Below are 24,615 nucleotides of genomic sequence, written 5' to 3'. Positions count from 1 at the left end.
AATAAATAAATAAATAAATAAAATGGCCTTTCCTTTTTAAATTGTGCCCTGAGCAAAAAATCCCTGCAAATCTCATAAAATTCTGACAAAAAGAATGCTGGGGAGAGCATTCCACAAAACAGGAGCCACTTTAGAAAAGCTCCCCAAACTGCATACCCACTCCTTTAGAGCCAGTGTAACCCAGTAAACCTCCCACCTATCAGATAACTCCATCAACCTCCCATCCACCAAGACTAGGGAACCATCCACTAAGAGTGTCCCAGTCTTATCTGGATATACATTTAATACAAAATTGTATTACGGGCCTGGGCCCCGAGTCTTTAAACTGCCTAGCAATCCTTCTGATAAACAATGTTAACTGGGCACCTGGAAATATGAAATGAAATTTTACCATTCCACAAACACTGAGGGCAACTACACACACACACACACACACACCTTATCAAAGGCTGCAGGGATAAATGCCTCTCCCTTTCCACTCAGAAACAAATGGGCTGTTTAAAATCAGCCACCTGGCAAACTTCCTGTCAAATAATATCTTTCAGGGGATTTGAAAGATTTGGACTCTGTAAGTAATTAGGGACTGGACACTGTGGGTAATCAGGAATCCACCACTTCTGTGGTTTTTTTATTAATGAAATAAAACCAGAGCCTTATTTTTGGAGACTACATTTGTCAGTCAAGCGTTAATAACTTTGCAGAAAGAAAAAAAAACCCCAAAATCTGAATTGTCTAAGATAGCAGCAAGTGAACAAGACAGGCACTAGCAATGTCCTTAACCTCCACCCCAGATCACTGACTTGGCAGGCGTTGATGACTTGTGATCTAGTTGTACAAGGGGGAAAAATCCAACTATAATTTGCAAGAAATTGCCATTTCTGTGCCTTGCAAGTATCCCATACAAAATTTCAAAGTTAAATAATCCCTCCTTTAATGTGGTGGTCATCCTTTCTGCAAGCTGCAGACTAGAAGGATCAAAGTATCAACAAAATGAAAATGTAGCAACTTCTGTAAAATCATAGTACAGATGGATTGCTCTTATTTATCACTGAAGATAGTTAAATGTGAAGTTTAAAGGTAAATTGTTTTTAAAGCGCACAGCACTGCTAAAGTAAATCTGCTATGGTGTAAATAAATATTTCTGTTTGGGGATCACATTCCTGGAACTAAGATTAAAAATAGAATGGAAATTATGGAGTAATGGACTGCCCTTATGAAGACTTAACACAAAATTAATTTCCTAGACAGGAATAATTTCTATATAATCTGTTGCATGTTCCTATGTTTACACTGTCACAAGTGATGGCTGTGGCATATGTCTGTTCTGCTGCAGGTAATGCAATGAGAAGAAGGCTCATTCTTCATGTACATACAACAAAACAAATATGTGTGTATTTGCTATATATATAATTGGGTATGGAAGGCACATGCATTCCTCTGAGAAGGGATATCCATGTACTAATATGGTCTAAAGTTCTTAAACTAAATGTATTTTCAGCAAATAATAGACAAATCATTTTCTCTCTCCCTCACTTGCCAGTACTTGCTCAACATCCCATGCAGAAATAAACATGGACAGGGGAGATGTCCAGTCCTTTCTGAGCAAAGTAGAGTTAGGGAAAGGACCATGGCACAGTGGCAAGGAGGATGAGTTATGGACATCAGTTCCTGGCATCTCCTGTTAAGAAATAATCAGGTAACAGATGATAGGAAAGGCCTGCTCCTGAGACTGGGTAGAAAATAATGGGCCTTATAGACAAACAAACTGACCCAGTATAAAACAGATTGAGTATTACAAAGCACTTCTTGCAAAATGAAATATGATAGACATGCACAGAATTACAACATACAAGTGGATAGAGGGTTCAGAAGATAATGGAAAGTTCAAACTGATGAAACGAATTACATCATACTGCAGAGAACACATATCATCTTTTTAATTAGTAATTTGCAACATATGGAATCGTAAGATGAACCTCCTCTAATTATCTCCCGTGCTGCTTCAAAGAAAACAGAAAATTTCTGTATATAGAAATGCCATACTGTGCATACTTCACATTTTTATGTCTTTGATCTTCTGCCAACATATAGATATGAATCCTAGACTCTATTGTAAATCCCTCTATACTTTAATGCCGGAAATGTCTTTCAGGCACTTGTTAGTGCAGTGATGATCCAAACATATTCCATAGCCAATTTCCAGTTGTTAACCTTCTCCTATCTTGAAACTGATTCTGTTTTCCCACTTCAGATAAGCCCAAACATTGACTGGCCTAACCATTCGAATGCATGAAGTAGCTGCCTCAGGTACCAGATAGTAGGGGACAATGTTAAGGTGCTGAAAGACAGAGGTCTGGGAGTTGCATGGCCTGTGCTGTACATCCTAACCTCTTTGCTGGCCTCAGGCATGATGGAGAATGCTGCCCCATTGGTCTTTGCTTCAGGCAACATAATAACTTGTTCTCTGCCAGTGGAAGAGTAGGTAGTGTGAGTAACTGTATTATTTTAATGATATAACACATTGATTACAACACAAACTCTTGAAACACAAACACTGAAACTAGCAAAGGGAGGAATTCAGGAAATGGGTGGGACGAGGGTCCATAGCAGCATTCCCCAACTGAGTGCCCTCCAGATGTTTTGGACTCCAACTCCCATCAGCCCCATCCAGTATGGCATCTGGATCCAAGGGCAGACAATGGTTAACAACTTGGAACAGACACACAATTCAATCCTCTGATGCACACTCACCATTTGCAAGCAGAAGCATATTGCATTAGTTTTAACATAGTTCTTTTATGTTTGTGTATCATGATCCAGTGCAGGTCTATGCAGAAAGAATAGTGGTTACACACACACACACACACACACACACACACACACACATACTGCACAAACTTTGATTACTGGATTGTATTAAGTATTGGCAACAGGGTAGTTCTAGTTCCTAATGCTTACTGGGAAACAGCTCCTATTTCCTCAAGAGTTACAGCAAGGCCCCATTCACATGGATAGGTAAGTCTGGAGAGTCTGAGTAGACAATACTATTTTTTTTAAATCCATATTGCTTGCCAGCACTAGCTGGAGCTGTTTCTGCTTTTTACATACCATCACATCTAGTTTTCATATGTGGGAGACCTTGAATCCAGGCTCAGCTCAGTGTATAGTTGTATAGTGGATACAGCACCAGGCAACTTTCATGTGACTGGTTTAACTCCTGGCAGTGTTGGTGAAAACCTCTGCAGCCTAACTAAAAAAAACAAAACCCACATCACTGCCACAGCTTCAAATGGTCTGTGAATGAGTCAAGCCCAAATTTGTCAATTTCATCATGAGGCTCCCAAGCACAGAAGTTCTGTCCAAGTGAACAACTCACAACTCCAAAGATCTCTCTTTCTAAAGTTAGGGATGATATAGGTGGATCCTGTGTCTTGTAAAAGTAACAAGAGCAAAATGTTTTTATCAATTCCCCATAGACAATTATTGTGAGTTACTGAGCTAACATAAAATTGCAGCTGTTTTAAAAACACAATTAAATCAATCTTCTGTGAAATTTTCAAATAAACATTAGCCTCTTCTCCACCCAACCTGTTTCTGTTATGTGAAAACTCTGTGCCTCTTTAAACATTTAGTTGTGTGTAGGAAACAGATTATCCTGTTTGCCTTTATTATGATACATGTCACTCTCTGATCCCTTTCATGATTTGTCAATTCTTCGGATTATTTAATAGCTCCACAGTGAAGTTTCAAGAGGTGACCTCAGGACTCTGCCATTATTTCCCCAACAGACAGAAAAGGACAGGGACCTTGGTGTGAGCCCTTGACCTTAGCTGACAGCCCAGCGGCGCCGACAACATGCCAGCAGGGGAGTGTTGGGGGCGGACATAAAAGACAGATGGCCCAATTCATCATACACTAGGAATAAATAAAAGCAGCTTCAAGCACTGCTAGTGCAGTGATGACTGCACAGTCCACAAATATGGAAGCCTGCCAAACAATTATAAACACAAAGGATAGAATGGCTGATGCAAAGTGAGCCTAAGAAAGAACAGGAGGTGGAAGAGTGTGATGTGCACCTTCCTAAAGAAGTACTTAAATGAATGTGATTTACAGTACACTAGCACAACGTATGCAAGGAGGTCTATTTTTCTGTCCTGGAAAAAAATTAAACATCACAGTCAGAAGCTAACTTTAACTGTCAGGATAAGGCTGCACACTTAACATGGGAGTAAGTCTCAGTGAACTGAATAAGACTTTTGAGTAGGCAGGCATAGGAGTTCACTATTGATGACTGTACTTTCGGATTTGTGTTAGCAAAGGCACTTCAACATAGATGGTGTCCAGAGAGAAAAGAAACTGAAAATATTTTACTGCAGTGTTTCCCAACCTTTTTCTGACCATGGCCCCCTTCCAACCTTGTTTCCTTCCTGTGCCCCCTTTTACAATAAGTAAAAACCAATGCAAATCAATACAAATCTGAGGTTCTGCCCCCTAACAAAAATCCTGGCTATGCCCGTGTCCTACCGGTAGAAGCATAGCTATTTTAATGTTTTCTTTATAAATAGAACATGTTTTATTTACAATTTTTATAATTTATACAAAATATAATTACATAAAATGATAGGAACACAATGAAATATTGTTGAAGCAGAAAAGCATAGAATCACGGAGCTGGAAGAGACCCCAAGGGTCATCTTTCTAGTGCAATCCCCTGCAATGTAGGAAACTTAGCTAAAACATCTATGACAGATGGCCATCCAACCTCTGCTTAGAAACCTCCAAGGAAGGAGAGTCCAGAACCTCCTGAGGGAGATCTATCTTCCATGTATTATAAAAAGTAAACAACACTTATTTGACCCCAGTTATTTGCTACCAGCATGAGTTTGACTAAACTGCGGGAGGCTGTGGAAGACAGAAGTGCCTAGCATGCTCTGGTCCACGGGGTCACAAAGAGTCGGACATGACTAAACAACAACAACAATTTGTCACAGAGGGGGAAACCTACAGATACAGTCCAAAAGGTGCATAGGGAGTTCTATATATATGGGAGAATTTTTAAAAGTAAGTGGTCCTCACTGACCTGGTGCAAAAAGATCTTGTCATCCGGAGGAGCCCTAGCTGCCTAGATAAAACACTATAGCCCCACACATCCTTACCTGGGAGTAAGGCCCACTGAATGCAGTGAGGCTTTCTTCTGAGTAGACACTTAGTTATCTACTAGATGCAAGTCAGCAACACCAGAAGACCCCGCTCGGCTAGATTTCATCCCGCACCTTGCAGAACCGGGCTGCCGCTGCTGACAGGCCCTGCATCCCTTGGCAACATCTGAAGGCACCAGTCCGCTAGGTGCTGGTGTGGATTGTACCCTGTGCCTTGCAGAGTTAGCCCAGGCTGCCACTGGGCCCAACACCGGTGGCAGCAACAAGCAGCTCTGGCTCACCCAGCCCTACCCATTGCCACCCCACCACTGCACATACCTGACAAGCGGGTTCTGGCCTGCGGGCTCTACTGGCCAAAATGGGGGCCATAGCAATTGCCCTCTCCCACCAGAAACAAAGACTGCTCCCAAAAAATGTGTATGGCAAAAAGGAGCACTAGGCCCTGGTGGCCTGCCCCTTGTGATTGGCCAAGCAGATAGCCAGTTAATCAGAATTTAAAAACAAACAAACAAACATTCTTACTTCCCTCTGTGGCCCTCTAGCCTTGTGCTGTGGCCCCCGTTTACATGATTTTCACCTGTAGTCCCCTTAGGGGTATCATGGGGTCCCCCAGGGGGGCCACATGCCTCCCGGTTGGGAAACAATGCTTTACTGGGTAAATTGAAAAAGAACACTGTATAACTTGAAGAGCAATAAACAGAGGGCTTTTGTCTTTTTATGTTAGGCCTTGTTCACATCCAGAAGACATTCAACAGCTAAACTTACAAGGCTGAAACTTCCACAGAACTGCACAGTCATTCAGAGCACGAATTAGCTCAGTAAGGGTCATGCCATTCTGGCTCATTGTTGCTAGGCAATACCTTCAACTTCACCTACCCCGGGTGGCTAACTATGAACAGAATTAACCCTTTAGTTACTAAGTGAATGATCCCTGTTGTACTTCCAGCTACAGTGATACCTCGGGTTACATACGCTTCAGGTTACATATGCTTCAGGTTACAGACTCCGCTAACCCAGAAATAGTACCTTGGGTTAAGAACTTTGCTTCAGGATGAGAACAGAAATTGCGCAGAGGCGGTGCGGCAGCAGCGGGAGGCCCCATTAGCTAAAGTGGTGCTTCAGGTTAAGAACGGACCTCCGGAACGAATTAAGTTCTTAACCCGAGGTACCACTGTATTTGTATCCTCCCTTTTTTTCAAGAGCTCAGGGCGGCATACATTGGAATGCCTTATTTTATCATCTCAACAATCCTGTGAAGTAGGGTAAGCTGAGAGTGCATAATCTAATTTAATTTCTACTAGCCCTCAAGGTCCAGTAATGGAAGCTAAGGGCAAAGAGATACACAAAAGGCATGAACTCTTGAGCACATGCACAGCCCCAGAACTGTTTTATTATCTCAACTGAGCTCAGTCTTTTTACACAAAAATCTGCTCCTGTTTCCTTCCAACAAGCTTTCTTTGCACAACAGCCTAATTCAGACATTTTGTTGTTGCTCTTGTGAAATAAATGGGAATCTGAAACTGTTGTTTATGTATTGCAAACCAGTGTTCTACCAGTAGATCCCAGTCTCTTACATAAATGTTACAAAATTTCCTTTACAGAATCATTCAAAACTAAATCAGGGGCCACATGCAAATAATAATATGTCTGATGGATAAAATGTCAACACGTAAAGCTTTCCCCATAATTGTATTCCCATGCTAGAAAAAGGCTTACCCTGTTTAATTTGTGCTAGCCACACAGCTGGCACAAGGCAACATTCTTTTTGCTCCTGGACCGAGACTTCTTGCTGCGAGCTCTTCCTGTTGGAAGAGAATAAAACTCTTCAGAAGGGAAATTACAAGAAATGCCTCACATGCCTTCCTCCGATTGCTTAACAACAGTGCTGCATTATTAACAACAGCAGCACTTCCATATCTACCCTAATGAGCCTCAGAACATTGGCTCCATGTTTTGCTTTCTAACTTTCTTTATATATGTCCAAAATGACTTTTCTTTCCTTTTTAATGGGGGTAGCAGGGTTGGATGAACATGAAGATGAACTAGAAAATATTCAGAGTTCGAACTTATTTCACCTTTCATTCATCTGGCACTTATGGGAACTCAGGTGCAGTTCAGAGAGTTTTGAACTAGTTCAGTGAACTTCATTCAATTGAACTAGTTCATTCTAAGAACTGAAAGTCCCTATCCATGCACTACAGATGCTGATTTAATAAATGTCTATACTGCCCTTCATCTGAGGATCACAGGGCAGTTTACAATATAAAAACACAAAAACACATAATATAGTAACAAACAAAAACAATACCCACCCATGCTGCCTGTTTGCTGTACAGGATGATAATAGCCTGGTCTTTTTCACATATGGAAAGATGTGATAGTAGTAAAGAATACATGCAAGATAATATACATCAAATACACATGCAATACAGACTCTATGATGAGAGCTTGCACTTCATGCAACACTACAGTCCTAACTCCATTTACCTGGGAGTAAGCCCCATGTAATTCACTAGGACTTACTTCTGAGTCTATGAATCTACATAATTATGATCTGTGCCTGTCTGCACAGGCATGCAATTAGGACTGGACAAATCAGCCTATCAGGATGTGTTTTTTATGTATAAATGAGCAATCATTATTTATTACCAGTTGGTAGTATTTTCCCCACACTGTGTAAATAACTTAATCAAACATACTTATTCAAAAGTAGCAATTGCTATAGAAACTTCACCTTCAGGCACAAACAGAAATTCTGTTTCTGATGTTTCCCTTTTTATAAGCTAACAAAAAAGCCAGACATTAAATGTGGCTTCCTTTTTGCAGACATATTTGTTGCTGCTGTTAGCACTACCACAGACTCATGGGCCTCCACAATTTGTTTTTACTATAATTCTTTTACTCTAACAGGTGCTCTGTAACACCTGTGTTTCTGTGGTTTTACCATTCAGCTAGTAGATGTTTGAAAGCTATTTGGAAAGCAGACAGAGATGAAGTATGTCTCTAATGAAGTAGTAACTCAATGGGTAGTGTATTTCTGGAGGATTATCTGAGGCCTCAGACATGTTGTAAGACATGAGGCTGAAGGCCAAGTACTTTCAACCCCCTGCAAATGCAATAATCCACCAGAAATGCTTTGACTGGTTTGTACCATCTTATTGAAGGCTCTGAAGCAACAATAATTTAAGAGAGTGATGGGTTAAAACAAGTGTGCTGCCTCACTTAATGGGGATTATCAGTATTCAGTTAGGAAGTGTGACTTGCTCTTACATTAGGTTTCATTTCTTAAATCAACTTTAAAAAAAAGTCACATGAGACTTTCCGGACAGCACATTGCAATAAAACTTTTACAAGCCAAGCAATCCACAAATCATTTTGACTGATGCGTCCATGACAGAGCTGTATTTGTTGGCAAGCATTTTCACCTTTCATCCCTTCTAAGGAAGTGCCTTAATTAAGTCTCTGCAGTTGCTTTGGCAGCCACACCCTATGTAAAAATATTCACAAGGCTGTGCTGTGTGTATTAGTTAACATCTTGGTGATGTCTTCGAATACCACAGGATGGCTAGTTTCAAAATCACTGCTTGCTGACTTCCCCAAATACAGCATTCTAGTTTTATGACTAACACTGTTTGCATATCAGAAAACATGAAACCAATACCCACTCTGTTTGGAAACCATATCTAAGCTATACATATAGAGTTGGAGACAGACTAAGTGTGCAAGTCTGTTAATCTGTACTCAGAAGTAAGCATAGTTGAGTTCAATGGGACTTATTCCCAGATGTGCATAGGTTTGCAAGCTAAATTTATTGAATTTAGCTCTCATAGAAATCCATGGAATTTAGGTAATGACTAACTCATCCCACTGATTTCAATAGGATCTAAGTTCAATTTTCTTAGATCAAGCCCGTAATGTGTGTTAATGGATGTTCCCCTGGAGTTTAAAATGAATAATAGCAGTTATAAATGCTGAGCTCCATCTTCAATTAATCTGGATATGGCAACAGCTTCACCTTTACTCAGAAAGAAACGTCTGACATCTTCTGAACTGATTTAGAACACTAAGCCCCAAACATCTCAATAATAAGGTTTTATGCTTAAAATAAGATGACTGTTATCACTAGCAGAGTCTGATAATAATGCATGTGCTTTTAGTTTTGTAAAACTAGCATGCAAACTTTCTTCCATACCATTGTTTCATATGAAAATGAAACGTCAAGGTATCTTTCATTTACTTTTGATCTTCTCTAGAATCATGCTTTGGTACTATAAGCTTCCCTGTATGATTGTGTGTGCATGTATGTACACACACACACACACACACACACACACACTTTGTGCTGCTTGGTCTATTAGGTGTGTGTGGGGACTACAAACAGCAACACACATTGGAAAGATTGTTGTCTGCATTAACCTTTTCAGAAGGGGTTTATCCCTGTGCACTGGGAATTATGACATGAAATACTCCACTGTTGAAATTCGGTGTGAGGATTATCATCAGACTCATGTTTTGTTAACCTACAGCAGTTCCAGGCTCCTGTTGGCACACTAATAGTCTGAGGCTCTTGTTGCAAAGTTTTTGAAGCATTAGCGCTTAGTACTAGGGAATGAAAATAAGAAACATTTCAACATCATGGCCATGCGGTGTGCTAATGACTGCTCGGTGATACCTTTTGTGTGTTTATGTCTTCAAACCCATATATGGTTCTTACAAAAATGAAAGCAGATGGATCTGCAGCAGCATAAGTATCCAAAGCCTAGCTCAGAAGCAAATGCGCATGGACCTCAGGGAAGGTTAGATTCACTGGTGAACTTTGCATCTCGATTTTCAAATAACTAGATTTTCCTGTGGTAAAATATTTCCAATGCATCTTCCCAAGTGGCATATGAAGGAGGGTGCAGTGAGTGCGGACCGCCTGGGTATCATCCCTGAAGGGGATGACAAAATGGCTATGGGCTATGTGACACGGTGGCTCGGGCACCTGCAGGCGCCACGCTGCCCAAAATGGCAGCATGGGGGTTGCATCCATCTGCTGCCTCTCCCTCAGCCACCCTACAGCTGGGGGGGGGGGGGCAGTGGCGAGGCTCAATGCAGTGCACCCTGTCCCAGCTTGCCCCACCCAGTGGGTGGCTTACCTTGCACACATGATGCTCCAGGGGCCTGAGCTACGCCGCTGCATGGGGGGGAGGGATGAGCTACAGATTGCAAACAACAGGAGCAAAGCATAGCAAACAGGTCTGCAATCAACTACCCCTCTCAGAAGGCTTCAGCTGGGCAATTTGGAATGGGCAGCAAGCAGAGGGGTGCTGTGGGTGCCGTGTCTTGGGCCCAATTTTGAGAGGGGGCGCAAATAGGCGCCCCCACAGCAGGCTCCTTCATTGGAGCCTGACTGCGCCAGCAGTTGCTAGAGATCTGTGGATTGCAGATTTAGCATCCAGCGCCGAGGGCCTTCTGGGGGTTCCCTCATTGCGAGAAGTGAGGTTATAGGGAACCAGACAGAGGGCCTTCTCGGTAGTGGTGCCCACCCTGTGGAACACCCTCCCTTCAGATGTGAAGGAAATAAGCAGTTATCCTATCTTTAAAAGACATCTGAAGGCAGCCCTGTTCAGGGAAGTTTTTAATATTTAACACTGTACTGTTTTTAACACTTGATTGGGAGCCTCCCAGAGTGGCTGGGGAAACTCAGCCAGATGGGTGGGGTGTAAATACATCATCATCATCATCATCATCATCATCATCATTATTATTATTATTATACAGTGGTACCTCTGGTTACGTACTTAATTCGTTCCGGAGGTCCGTACTTAACCTGAAACTATTCTTAACCTGAAGCACCACTTTAGCTAATGGGGCCTCCTGCTGCTGTTGCGCTGCCGGAGCACGATTTCTGTTCTCATCCTGAAGCAAAGTTCTTAACCCGAGGTACTATTTCTGGGTTAGCAGAGTCTATAACCTGAAGCATATGTAACCTGAAGCATATGTAACCCGAGGTACCACTGTATATATAATGCAGAAAAACCTTGGCCTCATGTTTATTTATTCATTTTATATAGGCACTCGTCTATAGCACGGATGGGTTTCAAACATAACAGTACTAAAAATGCCAAATAATAAGTAGCAATAAAATATACATATTTCAGCTATTTCTGGGCACAATTCAAACTGCTGGTTATCACCTATAACACCCTACATGATGTAGGTCCAAGCTATCTGAAACACCATATTCCTGCATATGAGAACCTGCCCAGGTTTTGAGATCTTCAGGGATGCCCTTCTCAGTCCTACTACCCTCACAGGCCTGCTTGGTGCAGACATGGGATAGGGTCTTCTCAGTGGCTGCTCCCAAACTCTGGAACTGCCTCTTTGGAGAAGATAGACTGGCTCCCTCCTAGTTGTCCTTCAACTGGCAGGTGAAGACTTTCTTTTCCAAAAGGCCTTTGGGAACTGACTGCTACAATGTAAGGACTGGTGCTGTGCTGTTTTTATGTAATTATTCGTATTTTTAAAACATTAAAATACAATGTTTAATTGTATTTTAATGATTGATTTTTCTATACAGTGGTACCTTGGGATGCGAACAGGATCCATTCTGGAGCTCCGTTCGCATCCCAAACGGAACACAAGACGCCACGGCGCGTCTGCGGGTCGCCGCTTTCACGCATACGCGTGACATAATTTTGAGCGTCTGCGCATGCGCAAGAGGCGAAACCTGGAAGTAACACGCTCCGTTACTTCCGGGTTGCCGCAGAGCGCAACTCGAACGCACTCAACCCGAAGCACATTTAACTCGAGGTATGACTGTATTTTTAGTGGGTTTTATCTGTAAACTGCTTTGAATTTTGTCAGGAAAAAGGTGAAGTATAAATAACTGTATAACAACAACAACAACAACATAAATAAATGAAAAATAAAAATAAAATAAAATAATTTCTTTCCCAGATGTTTCTGGCTGGAGTTAGGCATTGGTTATATGTTTCCAGTTCAGTAGCCCATGGAATGATAAAGGGCAAAGCATTTGCATCTGAAGAGGTGACCAGTCTGCGTTCTAGACTGGGATTACCTCACCAAAACAATGTTTAGAAGGTGGTTTAAAGTAAGTTAGCTCCAGAGTGTGGGCAGAGTGCAAATCCCAAGCTTGTAAGCAACAATGAGAAACTTTCTTCCAATTATACCTGGGGTGACCCCTTCATACCTTACTTGTGAGCTTTGGGAGACAACTGTTGACCACAAGGGAAGGAGGATTCTGGACTAGCACTAAAATGAAGCCAATGAGGTTGAACCTAAGGTAAGTGTGCATAGGATTGCAGCCTTTATTTTTAGTGCGATCTAACAGGGCTCTTCCTCTGTTCTTATTCCCTTAAAAATAGAGGACATACCCAAGCTAAAACAGAGGTAAATATGTTCCAATATGCTTCTTCTACTTGAATATTTAGACCTTTATGGTGGCAGTGCAAGATTTAGGAAAGATATACCACAGCATCCATGAGTCTTGCGCTGAACCTGATGGTTATTTTGCAATCAAATACTCTACTGTCACTTATACATGCAAAAAAGCTGACTTACCAGATGGTCCGAGCTATGGCAACTTATTTCTTTACTGACAATATGCATATTTTACTATTACATTTTGGTGAAGGCTGCCACTGATGTGCAATCTTTATAACTACAACTAATCCAGAATGTAGCAGCTAGACTGGTGACTGGGAGTGGCTACCGAGACCACATAACACCGGTCTTGAAAGACCTACACTGGCTCCCAGTATGTTTCTGAACACAATTCAAAGTGTTGATGCTGACCTTTAAAACCCTAAATGGCCTCAGTCCAGTATATCTGGAGGAGCGTCTCCATCCCCATGGTTCTACCCAGACACTGAGGTCCAGCGCCGAGGGCCTTCTGGCGGTTCCCTTACTGTGAGAAGCCAAGTTACAGGGAAGCAGGCAGAGAGCCTTCTTGGTAATGGCACCTGCTCTGTGGAACACCCTCCCACCAGATGTCAAAGAGAACAACTACCAGACTTTTAGAAGACATCTGAAGGCAGCCCTGTTTAGGGAAGCTTTTAATGTTTGATGCATTACTGTATTTTAATATTTTGTTGGAAGCCCCCCAGAGTGGCTGGGGAAGCCCAGCCAGATGGGCGGGGTATAAATAATAAATTATTATTATTATTATTATTATTATTATTATTATTATTAGTTGCTGTTTTAATTGTAATTTTGCATCCACGAGCTGCAGAATTTGAAAGCGACATTTTGTTTTGATACGCAGTGCTTGTTATTTCAAGTGTCTTACACAAATCCACATGCACCATAATTAAAATTCTGTCCTAATCATCAAAGGAAAGTGAAGGCCAAGGCAATGCATGTCATGCATATCTTGTTTCTCCGCTGATCATCCGGTAAAAATAAATCACAACGGATGCCACATAACCTCTCCTTTCATTGTTTAAACAGCTAGAAAGGCTAATGTGCAAAACCCATTCTAGGAATCCCGTATGACTATGAAAATATGCTGTACAATAACTATTAAACATTTCTATAATAACTCCAATACTTTTTAGTATTATAAATAATGTTACAGCCTAGTTAGTACAAGAGTGTTTCTACCTGCCTCGTCTTTGCTGCTGAAGGGGCTTAGGGTACAGCAGATGTGCATGTCCAATGCCCTCTGCCAGGAGGGGGGCTTTAATGTTGTGGAGGCTCCTTCTGCGATCACATAAATTGCAGTCGATAGGACTGCTGGTGGTAGCAAACAAAGAGACTCAAGGCAGATTGTTAGGAACTGGGAGTGGAGCAGACCCAGCCATGCATCTGCTGGTTCCAAAGCTGATCTGTTCCCTAGAGCAAAAGATTATCTCCTCATTCCCTCACAAAAGTCTGCTTTGAATTGATCTGCCCTTTCCCCACTTCCTCTGTTGTGTCCCCGTGTCAATTTTTAGATTGTGGATATCTCAGGGCTAGGCCCTCTTGAACCATGAATGGCACCATGCACATTGATGCTGCTATATGAGTAGTAAATAAAAACAGCACAAAGAGAAATGAAACTAGTTTATATCTCAGAGTGCTACTGTATAATGGTAGTGTGTAAATGCTGTTAATGTTTTTAGAAGGTGAAACTGGGATGCGGGTGGCGCTGTGGTCTAAACCACAGAGCCTAAGGCTTGCCGATCAGAAGGTCCGTGTTTCGAATCCACATGACGGGGTGAGCTCCCATTGTTTGGTCCCAGCTGCTGCCCACCTAGCAGTTTGAAAGCACTTGAAAAGATTATACCATCCCAATCAAAGTTACAATAGTGACAATTCAAAGTTGATTGAAACCCTAAAATTGTGGTTATGTGTCATCAAGACTCAAGCAGGTGAAGATTTACAGTGGAGTAAAATGGTATTTTACAGAGACAGGACCATCACACAAACTTCCACAGATTCCACATCATGTGATAGGGGAAACTTTCCAACAGAGAGGCTTAGTCAGCTGATGAAAGCCACACACTGCAACTGTCTCCTCCTGATTCAAGAAAGCATTTGCTAAAGTAATATTGTCTTTTGCATGTATAGTGAAGGGATATTACTGCCTTACCCACCACCTAAAGCTGGTGACAGCATAATCCTTGATCTACATTCTGAAAGTTTAGAAAAGACTGGAGTGTGAAACTTACCATACCTTTGATGTTTACACATGCTCTTGGATCCCAAAATACTGCCCCATGTAATGAGTGACTATTTTCTGTTCCCTTCTTAATTCTGAAACAGCAACAGTTCACCACTAAAGCTAAAAGAAAAGAAACTGAGCCAAACATAATATGCTCCTAATTCACAATTATTATTTTAAAATTATTTTTATTGGATTTTACTGTGCACAAACTCTGTGAGATTTGTGGGGCCAAACAGGAATGTTATAGCAGAACAAGCAACATTCAGATCAGTGTGCTAGTTGCTCACCCAAGCCCACGTCTATAAGCAGAACTTGGAGTCAATGAAGTTTACTCAGAGTAGGCCCACTGAAATTAATGAACATGACTAAGTTAGGTCCATTGATTTAAATGGGCCTATTCTGCGCAAAATTTAGTTAAATACCACCCAGAAATATTTACATTTTTCATCTGGACGTGCTCACTCAAGAAGTTTCAGTCAGAGACAGGAGGGAGGAGCAAAGCCCTATAATAATCAGGGCCATTAATCCCAGGAACAGTGGGAGTCAGTGCTGCTTATAACACTTGCATGCTCAAAATATAAGTAAATGAAAAAGTGAGTAAATATTATTCACAAGTATCTCAGAATTTTCTTTGTGAATTGTTGAATCTGGAGGGCAGGAAACTACCGTACTTTTGGAAAGGAGGATGAACTACCCTCATTTACAGTAAGTTACAAAATACAGCAACAACTACCTTTCACTGAAGTTTTCATAGCCCCAGGGGGCAAGAATGGTTAAACCTCCTAACTATTTTGTCTATTGAGTGTGAACTTGCAAGAAATCAATTTTGGGGAGATGATGTTTTTGTAATTAAAAATAAACTTTAAAATGAATTGATCTGTTTATGGAATGTTTATGGAATGTGTTAGTAAACTAGAATAAAAAAAATAAAAACAGTGAAAGGATATTAATTTTATGAATACCAGTCAAAAAGTTACTAAATAGCAGAATGTTTCTTCAAGCCAGTTGTTATGTTAAACAAAAGTAGCAGACAGGATGTGCGTGTTTGCGGGGCATGGTAGAAAAATCCCAGTGTGGATCAGAGTGTAATTTCAAACATATGGCAAATGCAATTTCAGAATTAGAATGTAAACTTTTATTGCATGAGTTGTGATATTGTATTAATAGTATGGGACTGTGGTATGTGTGATGAAGGGGGCCTGTCTTGGATGGTTGTACTGGGCCCTTAAATTTAGAGCATTAAATAGCAGTTTAACATATAAACAAACTGACACGCAAGTTCAGTTATAGTATAAGCTGATTATTCAGGAAGCATAACCTGAATAGTTTGAAACTTTTAAAATTAATTGGAAAATTGCCTAAAAACACCACTGAAGAAAAACATTGAATTAAAGTAATTCTTTAGAAGAGCTAGTGGCAAAGGTTCTGTGAGCGACTATATTTTGCTGTTCTTTTCTTCCATTGTTTTTGCATGTGGCAAAATCATTTTCACTTCAGCCAAGTGGATGTAAACTGTGTGTAATTGGAATTTTCCACTTATTCAGAGTGGTTATTGTATTTTTACAGCCGCTGTACACACTTCTTGTACAGGTGTTAATGTCTATAGGAGACAGGGCAGTTGGAAATAGGCAGGCGATATTTCACAAAAGAGTAGACATTTTAAAATCTGAGAATAAACTGAAGTCTAAAATACATTTTGGCTTACTATGACACAAGACAATCATATAGGATTGGGTTGTGCAGCCTTGGTTCTTTGTTGCTCCATCTCTTCTAGGCTCTTGTTTAGATCCTATCAACCTCCCATTTTTCATAGCCTTGCGACACGGCTGGCATTTAAGGAATCAAAAGCATTTGAATAATTCAGACCTTTCCTTTTCATCTCAAAGCCCAATATGGATTGCCAGGTTCAAAAGCAAAAATTAAGAAATGATTTCACCTGCTTAAAAACGTGGTAGGAGAAGGGGGGCAAATCTACAGCACACTTGAACTGGACATTTTCCGTTTTCTGAAACCCTTGGAATGATAGGTTTTCTATAGGGTGCTGTATGGGAGGAGCCTATGGTTCTCTAACTACAGTATATGGTTTTCAGAGGGCAAAGTGTGGGAGCACAAAGTTGGACATTGTATATGTGTATGCGTAATCTTGCACCATTTTTTATATATATAGAAGATCCCAAGTTTTCCTAAATGATTTCCAGTGCAGGTAATTTACCTCTTGTTCCTTCAGAAACAGGGGGAAATATCCTAAGGCTGGCAAAACATACAAGAAAAAAGAGCAATTGATTTGAAACTTTACAACCAGGAATAGTCTGGGACAGGACACTGTTTTGCTACCTTGTTTTTGCTCCTTAACCTTGAAATTGTTACATTTTCATAAAGCCTTTGTCTTTTAATTATCTATGGCCTTTTTGTGTGGATAGGATGTTTAAACTAGTTTTTAAAAAGTAAAATTGTCTTCTAGATTGTTTAGATTGTTGGTTTTTTACTGCTGGTTTTAATGTATGTTTGTGTATGCTTGCTTGTTTTGCTTAAAAGTCACTATGAGTTGCCATGGCAAAAAAAGCAACAAATAAAAAAACAACAACCATGAAATTACAGACACTTTTGAGACTTTCTAATCCTATCTCAAACAGATAATTCTCAGAAGTCTCACCAAACTAAAATTCCCAATATTTTTAATGGAAAGCCATAGCAGTACAATTAGTAGAAACCAATATTTATAAGTCTGTAGTATATATGTGGTCTTGATGAGAAGGAAGCATAGTTTCATGGAATGGGCCAAAAGAAAACTTGTAAAGCAAAATGGAAGTTGATGAAAGGGAACGCTACATACCTGAGTTTGGAACTGTAAAAACATTTCTGAGTTCAAGAGGAGACGGAAAGCACAAGCAGATGTAAAAGTGATGAAAGAGGTGTAAATCCTTACTGTAGTAGTAAGGCTAGTGAAATTAGAAGATGGAAAAGTGCACCTGCAGTAAATACAATAATAAATCAGGCATAGTTTGGGATTACACATTGCAGTCTGACTACTCTCATTTTATTGTTGTGAAATTGTTCTTCTTAGTTTCCCACCCTCCATTCATTTTGTGTAACAGACACTAAATCACCACTTAGCCTGAATATGAAAAAACTATAATTTAAAAACAATCCCCTGCCAACTGAACTGCTTTTTTTGTTTAATGCCACCTAAATAGTCTTCACATAAATATTTTCCCGTAGTGTTTAGTTTTAACTACTGAATATGACCAACGTTTTAAAGGTCCTTTATCTTGTTTCACTTTCAGATATATTATTCCTTGATATAAAATGGTGTCTCATATACACTTTACACTCCTGTCTTCCATTTGCATAGATACCGGGGTTTAAATTGGTAATATTGTTACAAAATTAAACTCCATTATTCTAGGTGTTATTTTCCTTTCTTCTCTACCAAGAAACTTGCGTAGAAAACGTTGCCTGTTCAAGAAATTACAGACATATGTATGCACACAGAAAAAGTGCAAGCTTAAGGCACAATGTGAACAAATCAAAGATTAACCTTCTGTAAGGCCAACTTAATTTTTTGAATCTTTATGCTTTATGAAAAATCAATTAGCTTCAGAGGCTGAAGCAGGTAGGCAGCTGCTGAGCCTCAAGAGAGCCGCCTCATATGGGTCACACCGATCTGACTAGCTGCCACTGAGGAAAAACAGACACTGCTGTTGAGAGGGTCCCACGGGAGACTTAGTTCTACTTGGGTGATCCTCTCTCTGTGCTAAAACGGTACACCCTGCAGCAGCCCCTCCTTCCATCCCATCCCAAGCAAGTAACTGAGCGACAGTTCAAGAGAACAGCCACCTCCACTTGCTTGCCTGCCCTTTCCTGCTGCATTGGCACTAGGGATTGGGCCCAGCACTGCCACTCAGATCGGTAAATGAGCAGATGAGTGATGATGGCAAGGGGCAACCACCACTTCCGCAGTGTGGAAGCTCAGATGCCACACTCTCCACAGACTCACATTCCCTCTGGGTAATGCAGCGAGCCCTGCACAGAGATAATGACCACAGGTGGTAGCAATTGCCATGGCAAGCAGCAGACGCTGCCTCCTCCCATACTTTATCCCTCTGGGTGGTACATTAGGTCTTCTGGGTCCAACGGCACCCACTGCACCACCCAGAAAGAATGAAAGCAGCAATAGCTGCTCCTTGCAGGTGCCTGCTTAGGTGAGCAAGCAGTGGAAGCTGCAACCAGCTGCTGCTTCCTGCTTCTTGGTACTCTCAATTGCCCTCTGAGTGATGGTGATGGGCCTCCTAGGGGAGTGAGTGAGGCAGAGAAGCAAAGGAGGATGAGACCTGCCAATGCCAGTTGCTGAGGAAATTCCAGAAAAATGACCTGTGCCGACCATGTGACAGTCAAATACACTTTGTGGCATGACTATTAGCTGGGAATTTTCTCAGTGCATCTGTAAGAAATGAATGGATGTGCAGGTTTCACAGTTAACTACTGTATATGGAAGGGGTGGGTTTGGTGTTGTTGTTTTTTTGTCTAAGGGTCCTTCCAGATTGAATCCTATGTGAAAATAGTGACAATCACACATTGGGAAAATCAGGTTGTGCAATGGAAGCTGACCTAGTGCTCTTGCTCAACAAACCTGCTTCTTCAGAAAAACACAAATCTTTTGCGATAAGATAAGGAAAGTGACAGGGAAATGCACTCTGTTGACTTTTCTCAGCAACAGTTGCTTCAAATGTTTACTGAGCATTTGTCTTGATTTGTTCACACTAAGTTTGTGAGGAGCTCATATGCTGCTTATTGAACACTCAATGGTGATGTCGAGCAGTTGTTAACTTTCCCCTTTCCTTGGGGAAAATAACCATGGGGTGGGGAAGGGGAGCAGATTTGCTGTGCAAGAACAGCACATAAACTTTATTTTTGCAACCTGAATTTGTTGGTATTTGATTGAATTCCACCCTAAAATAAGGACAATCCGAGGAAAAGTGAAAATACACTGGAAAGCGCAGGGGAACAAATGGCTTGAGGCAAGGCCCACAAGCTCCCAGGGAACAGATCGGAATGAACGATCAGCAAAAAGGTCGTCTGGAAACATAACGGGGCGAAATGTCTCCTCAATCACTTTGGCTGCAATGTGGGGTTTTAGGGGTCATGTGAAGGGCTGAAACACACGTCGTCTTGAGGAGGCGAAACAACGCTCCGTGAGGCGCGAGTAAAAGACCACCTTATTCCCACAGGCGACTAGAGGCGCGCAGGCGGCCACGCGAGCGAACCTCTCGCAAACGACAGGAGGGCGACGCGAGTGGGCCAGGCGCCACGTGCGCGCGAGAGAGGCTGCGCGCGCCAAAAAACCCTCTGGCGGGTGCAGGCGCGAGGCGCGGAATGGCGCCAAAACGTCCTGAGGGGAGAAGGAAAACAACATGTCGCTGCGCCCCCCGAAGGCTGCGCGGGGGGGGGGGGGACGGGACACCGAGACGCTGTTGGCGGACCCGGGGGATTTCTCAGTCCGCGCGTCCCAGGAGGAAATGATGGAAGCCTCCCCTGTCCGTTATGGGAGACTTCTTACGACTATCCTAGGTCCTGGGCGCCCCGTCGCCTCACTGCAGCGCCCCTTCCCCGTCAGCAAAATCCCCGCCATGGCCAGAAGCCTCCGTCCTGGCGTAGGAGGGGGCCCCTCCTCCCTCCATTGGCTCCGCTGCACCAGGCATCGCCATAAATGCCTCTCCGCAGCCTCCCGCTGCCCCCTCAGCGCAGACACCTTCCAGAAGGGCGAGCGGCCGCGAGGGGCACTTGCCGGCCGCGTCGAGTTCCTGCTGCACACGCTGCCCGGGCGGGGTCGGGTGTCTGGCGCTCTCCCCGCCGCTTCCCAGGGAGGCTCGGGTGGTGCTGGCTGACCCGCCGCCAGCTGCCTGAATGGTCCCCGCGGCTGCCATGAACCAGGCCCCGGACCCCAATGGCCCCGAGCAGCCTGAGAGCAGAGATGCCCGCGCCTCGGCTCCTCTCCAAGCCGGAGCCGGAGGCGGCGGCGGCGGCGGTGGCCCCTCCAGGGGGATGCCGCCGCCGGCGCCGAACCTGCCCCAACTCATCCAGAAGTAAGAGCCGCGCCGGGACGTTGCTTGGGGCGAGGCGGGCGGCGGGCGGCGGGAGAGAGACGGCGAAGAGGGGGGTCTCCGGGCTTCCCTTTCGGCTCAGTGGCGCTTTCTCTCCTCCCTCTTCAGCGCAGGGCCAGCGAGGTTTGTTTGCATATAGGCTTCCCTCAGGGATTGTTTAATAACTTTAGTGGTCTTTCCCTGGAGTATCTCCGCGTGGGGCACGTACAAAAAAAGGGACCCCCATTTTATTCTCCAGGGATTTTTAAAAAAAATCTTTCTGACCTTCCGCAGCAGCCGTGAGATTTTCTTTGATATATCAAATCTTATGGATATGGCTCAATTTTATTCCTGCGCTTTGGTCGCCCGCTGCATTTTATTTTAGGGAGAAAGTCTCGCCCATCCTATGTTTACAAGCAGGAGGGTGTTTCTTCTACACTCTTCTTGTTCACATATTAATGTTGCAGCTTTCGCGTTTCTTGCCCACTTTTTCAAGGCTCCTCTTGCTAAGGCCTCGATGGGAATTAGATGTGCGGGAATGGAAATCCAGGACAAGTTGCTGCTGTATGTAAAGAGCAGCAACCCCAGTGGGTGAAATGGGCTTGCTTTTTGCAGTCGTACGGGTCGTAAAACACTGATAAGAAAGTTTGCATAATTACAGCAGACTGACCAATTTCAATTTCCACATATTGTGGAAAATTGGTATGTTAATCTGCCCATGGGCTCTATGTATTTTCTTCTTAATTAAATGAAACGCCTGAAGATTAGCTGAAATTGAAATAACACTGTGTAACAGATGCCATTGGCCTGAAGGAAAATGGTTATATGTATTGGATTCAAAGGTTCCACCCCCCCCCCCAAAAAAAATCTGGCTAGAACATTAGTATGAAATAAATCCTGGCAAAATTTTAAATAAATCGGAAAGTGGTTACAATAGCAGACGTTGCTATAAGAATCATAGTTTGCCTTGATGACTAAAAAAGACATGGTGGAGAGATAATTTTGCATGTGGTAAAAAGTCAGCTTTTAATATCATTGCCTAGAGGTCCCAGAGAAAGTAGTTCTTTCTGTTGATTCATCAAATTTGCTGTATGAAGAAGAAAGGCTGTGGTGGTTTGTGGAGTAATCCTAGCTTTCTTAATATTTGTGCACTTGTAAAGCTGCCTCCCATTGAGAAAGTTGATCTAGGCCTTCAAAATATGGTATGGTGCTGTAGACCTCACTTACATTATTTTGGGGTTCCACAAAATTTGATGGAAGCATATTTCAATATTATTTTCTGATTGTTCTTCTATCCATGCAATCCTTTGCATATTTTCTCAGAACTAACTATTTTCTCACTGAATCACTGAGTTCAGTGGGGCTTATTTCTTCATGTTTTTGATTGCAGCCTAAGCACAACAACTTTATGAGAAATTATAGTGGTCTAAAACAATATATTTTTCAGAAACATTTTTGTTGGTTAATGCTGAAATACACAACCTGCTGTCATTATGTGTCTTAAAAAATGGAGTTAAAGAAGATAGTTCCAGCCATTCTTTATCATGGCGGCATGGCGTAAAATTGCAAATGTCAAACTTCCATCTATGGAAGTGGAACTTGATCGCGGTATTTGTAACTGCGTTGCATAATTTAATCTCTTATTGCATGTTGACATAATTAATATGCTTCAATATTAACTGTAGTAAACAGAAAATGTTTAGATACATGTTGTTATTGGTTCGTTTTCTGAAATAGTTGGAAAATAATATAGACAGTGATTGGCATAAGAATTTTGAAAAGTGTTTTGTGAACTGAACACAGTATTAAATTAAGTTAAATTAAAACAGCTATTAGAAGAACAACTCAGAGAGTAGGCCGTCAAATTATTTTGATTGTTAATTATTTTCTATTACTTTTACACATGTAGAAAAGTTCCGAAAATTGCTTTGCTTGTAGGTACTTACTGTCATCACATACATTTTGTTTTGCTCTATTTATTTTCATATTGCTGAAGCAGAATTGAACTGTTTTTTACAAGATTCACCAGTATTCTAATATTCCTACTCATAAAATGGTTAAAAATTGATATTATTGTAAAAATATGTAAAATGGCAGGTAAAATGTTTATTATTTTAGAGTAAAACAAATGAAATAGCAGTCTTAACTCTTTATAGGAAAGAACTTGATTAAACTGAGCAATTCAGTCCAATATACTGGTAAGGAAGTATTCTGTGCTTTCTGGACAGAAATATTTTTCACAGGTGTAATTATAAGCATTATACATTGAAAGTTATATATTCATTTATACACAACCATTGACTAAATCTCATAATTATAAGGTTTTAGCTAATAGCTTTACATTTACGTTTATAGAAAGGGTACAATTTCAGATGGAATATAGTAATTTTTGCTGTGGGGTGTGGTTTTTAATCTGGAAAAATACGGTTTTGTGTAGTGGGGAAATTGCAAGGAAGAGAAGGAGTAAGAATGCAGCATCCTGTATCCTAAATTAATATGGAAGTTTAAATCTTCTAACAAATCAAATTATTACATATTAAAAGTAATTTAAAACATGATGAGAAATACTGAGTTCATGGGAGACTCTTCAAATCTCCGCTCAGATATTGAATTTGTGTAGCTCTCTGGGTGGCCTTGGGCAAGGCAGCATCTTCTGCGGACTTCGTGTTAACTCTTTATCCCCCATGTCCTGCAGTTGTAGATTTGTATTCTGGTGTTTCAAATATAATATCAGTTTTGGTTAGGCACCTGCGATATATTGATTACATTATTTCACCTGTTCTTTGTTTGAGTGGTAATGAATAAATGCCACCTGATTTAGGATTTTTAAACTGGGACATCTGACTTCCTAGGTGGTGGAGGATTAGTGAAAAGCCTAGGTCTCAGATGGGGAAAGTAGCCGCTACTTAAGAATGTGGAATCTGGATGAAATTACCAGTATATGGGCATGTTTAGGCGATGGTATTACAGACACGAAAAGCATTTGGCTGTATTCTGGCCGGGTGAGCGGAGTTCTGAAGAGAGGGCAGAAGTTTGTGGCAGCGCGATGTTTGAGAGCTTGCAATTGAAACCAATGGATCTTGGATATCTGTGGTGCATTTACCGTGGTGGTACATGATTGGAAAGTAATTATTGAAATAACACTGATGGGAAACAAACAGCATCAGAAGGGACTGGATGAAACAAATTTTAGAGGCAGCAATCCACTTCAAGTTTAATCAGACTTAAATTGAAATCTTCTTTGTGCCTACCCAGAAGTAAGCCATATAGAGCACAGTGGGAATTGCACCCAAGTAAATGTGTATAGGATTCCAGACTTAAAAGTATGATTGAGGAATGTGTGTGCACATCCTTGATGACATCCACAGTAGAGGTTAGTTCTGGGAGAATTCTGTTCTCAGACCAGTGGGAGTAAGAAAGGAAGACTGCAGCAAGAGATTGGATTGTCCCTTATAATCCTGCCATCAACATGATTTAAGCATATCTGGCCTTTTCCCAATTTCTAGCCACTATAAGTTGAAAAAAAATGACAAAGCTGTGTGAATAAATCCTTCAAGGGAATGTGTCAGGATTTAGTCTGGGCCTTTTCATGGATTGCCGATTTTAAGATGAGTTCTATACTCCCTGCCCCTTGTACACAGTGTGACGTACTTCTGAGAAGACCTGTATAGAGTTGTACTGTACAATGATGAACAATGATGATATAAGTTCTATACTCTCATTT

The 24,615-nt window shown here is 41.6% G+C and overlaps 2 protein-coding genes across 13 annotated transcripts in view; one reads left to right on the top strand and one right to left on the bottom strand.

Annotated features, from left to right (window-relative positions):
- Nucleotides 1–21,400, bottom strand: part of LOC307216151 (uncharacterized protein) — a 33,962-nt gene extending 12,562 nt beyond the window's left edge. Inside the window, exons 1-6 of one of the 8 annotated variants that reach the window (XR_013838933.1) lie at nucleotides 19,730–20,419; nucleotides 17,645–17,780; nucleotides 14,816–14,928; nucleotides 12,355–12,518; nucleotides 6,876–6,961; nucleotides 3,109–3,250 (exon numbers count right to left, since the gene is read on the bottom strand). Coding sequence is in view for 1 of the 8 variants with exons in the window: in XM_079976128.1 (XP_079832254.1) it covers nucleotides 6,876–6,961; nucleotides 13,767–13,895; nucleotides 14,821–14,837 (232 nt within the window). In the remaining 7 variants the exon portion in view is untranslated. Of the gene's footprint in view, nucleotides 1–3,108; nucleotides 3,251–6,875; nucleotides 6,962–12,354; nucleotides 12,519–13,766; nucleotides 13,896–14,815; nucleotides 14,929–17,644; nucleotides 17,781–19,729; nucleotides 20,420–20,560; nucleotides 20,608–21,176 lie in introns of those variants that run through there. The other 7 variants (XR_013838934.1, XR_013838931.1, XR_013838932.1 and 4 more) reach the window with 7 other exon arrangements.
- The window catches only part of RBM20 (RNA binding motif protein 20), a 111,578-nt gene continuing 101,979 nt past the window's right edge, over nucleotides 15,017–24,615 (top strand). For 4 of the 5 annotated variants that reach the window (XM_079976064.1, XM_079976063.1, XM_079976062.1 and 1 more), the window contains exon 1: nucleotides 20,703–20,894. In XM_079976064.1, the coding sequence (XP_079832190.1) occupies nucleotides 20,716–20,894 (179 nt within the window). In that variant the 5' untranslated portion in view covers nucleotides 20,703–20,715. Of the gene's footprint in view, nucleotides 15,517–20,702; nucleotides 20,895–24,615 lie in introns of those variants that run through there. The other variant, XM_079976067.1, reaches the window with a different exon arrangement.

The sequence above is a fragment of the Podarcis cretensis genome (assembly GCF_951804945.1).
Source record: "Podarcis cretensis genome assembly, chromosome: 5".
NCBI classification, from domain to species: Eukaryota; Metazoa; Chordata; class Lepidosauria; order Squamata; family Lacertidae; genus Podarcis; species Podarcis cretensis.
Note: the sequence above shows the minus strand (reverse complement) of the source record. Positions and strands in the feature narration are given on the sequence as shown.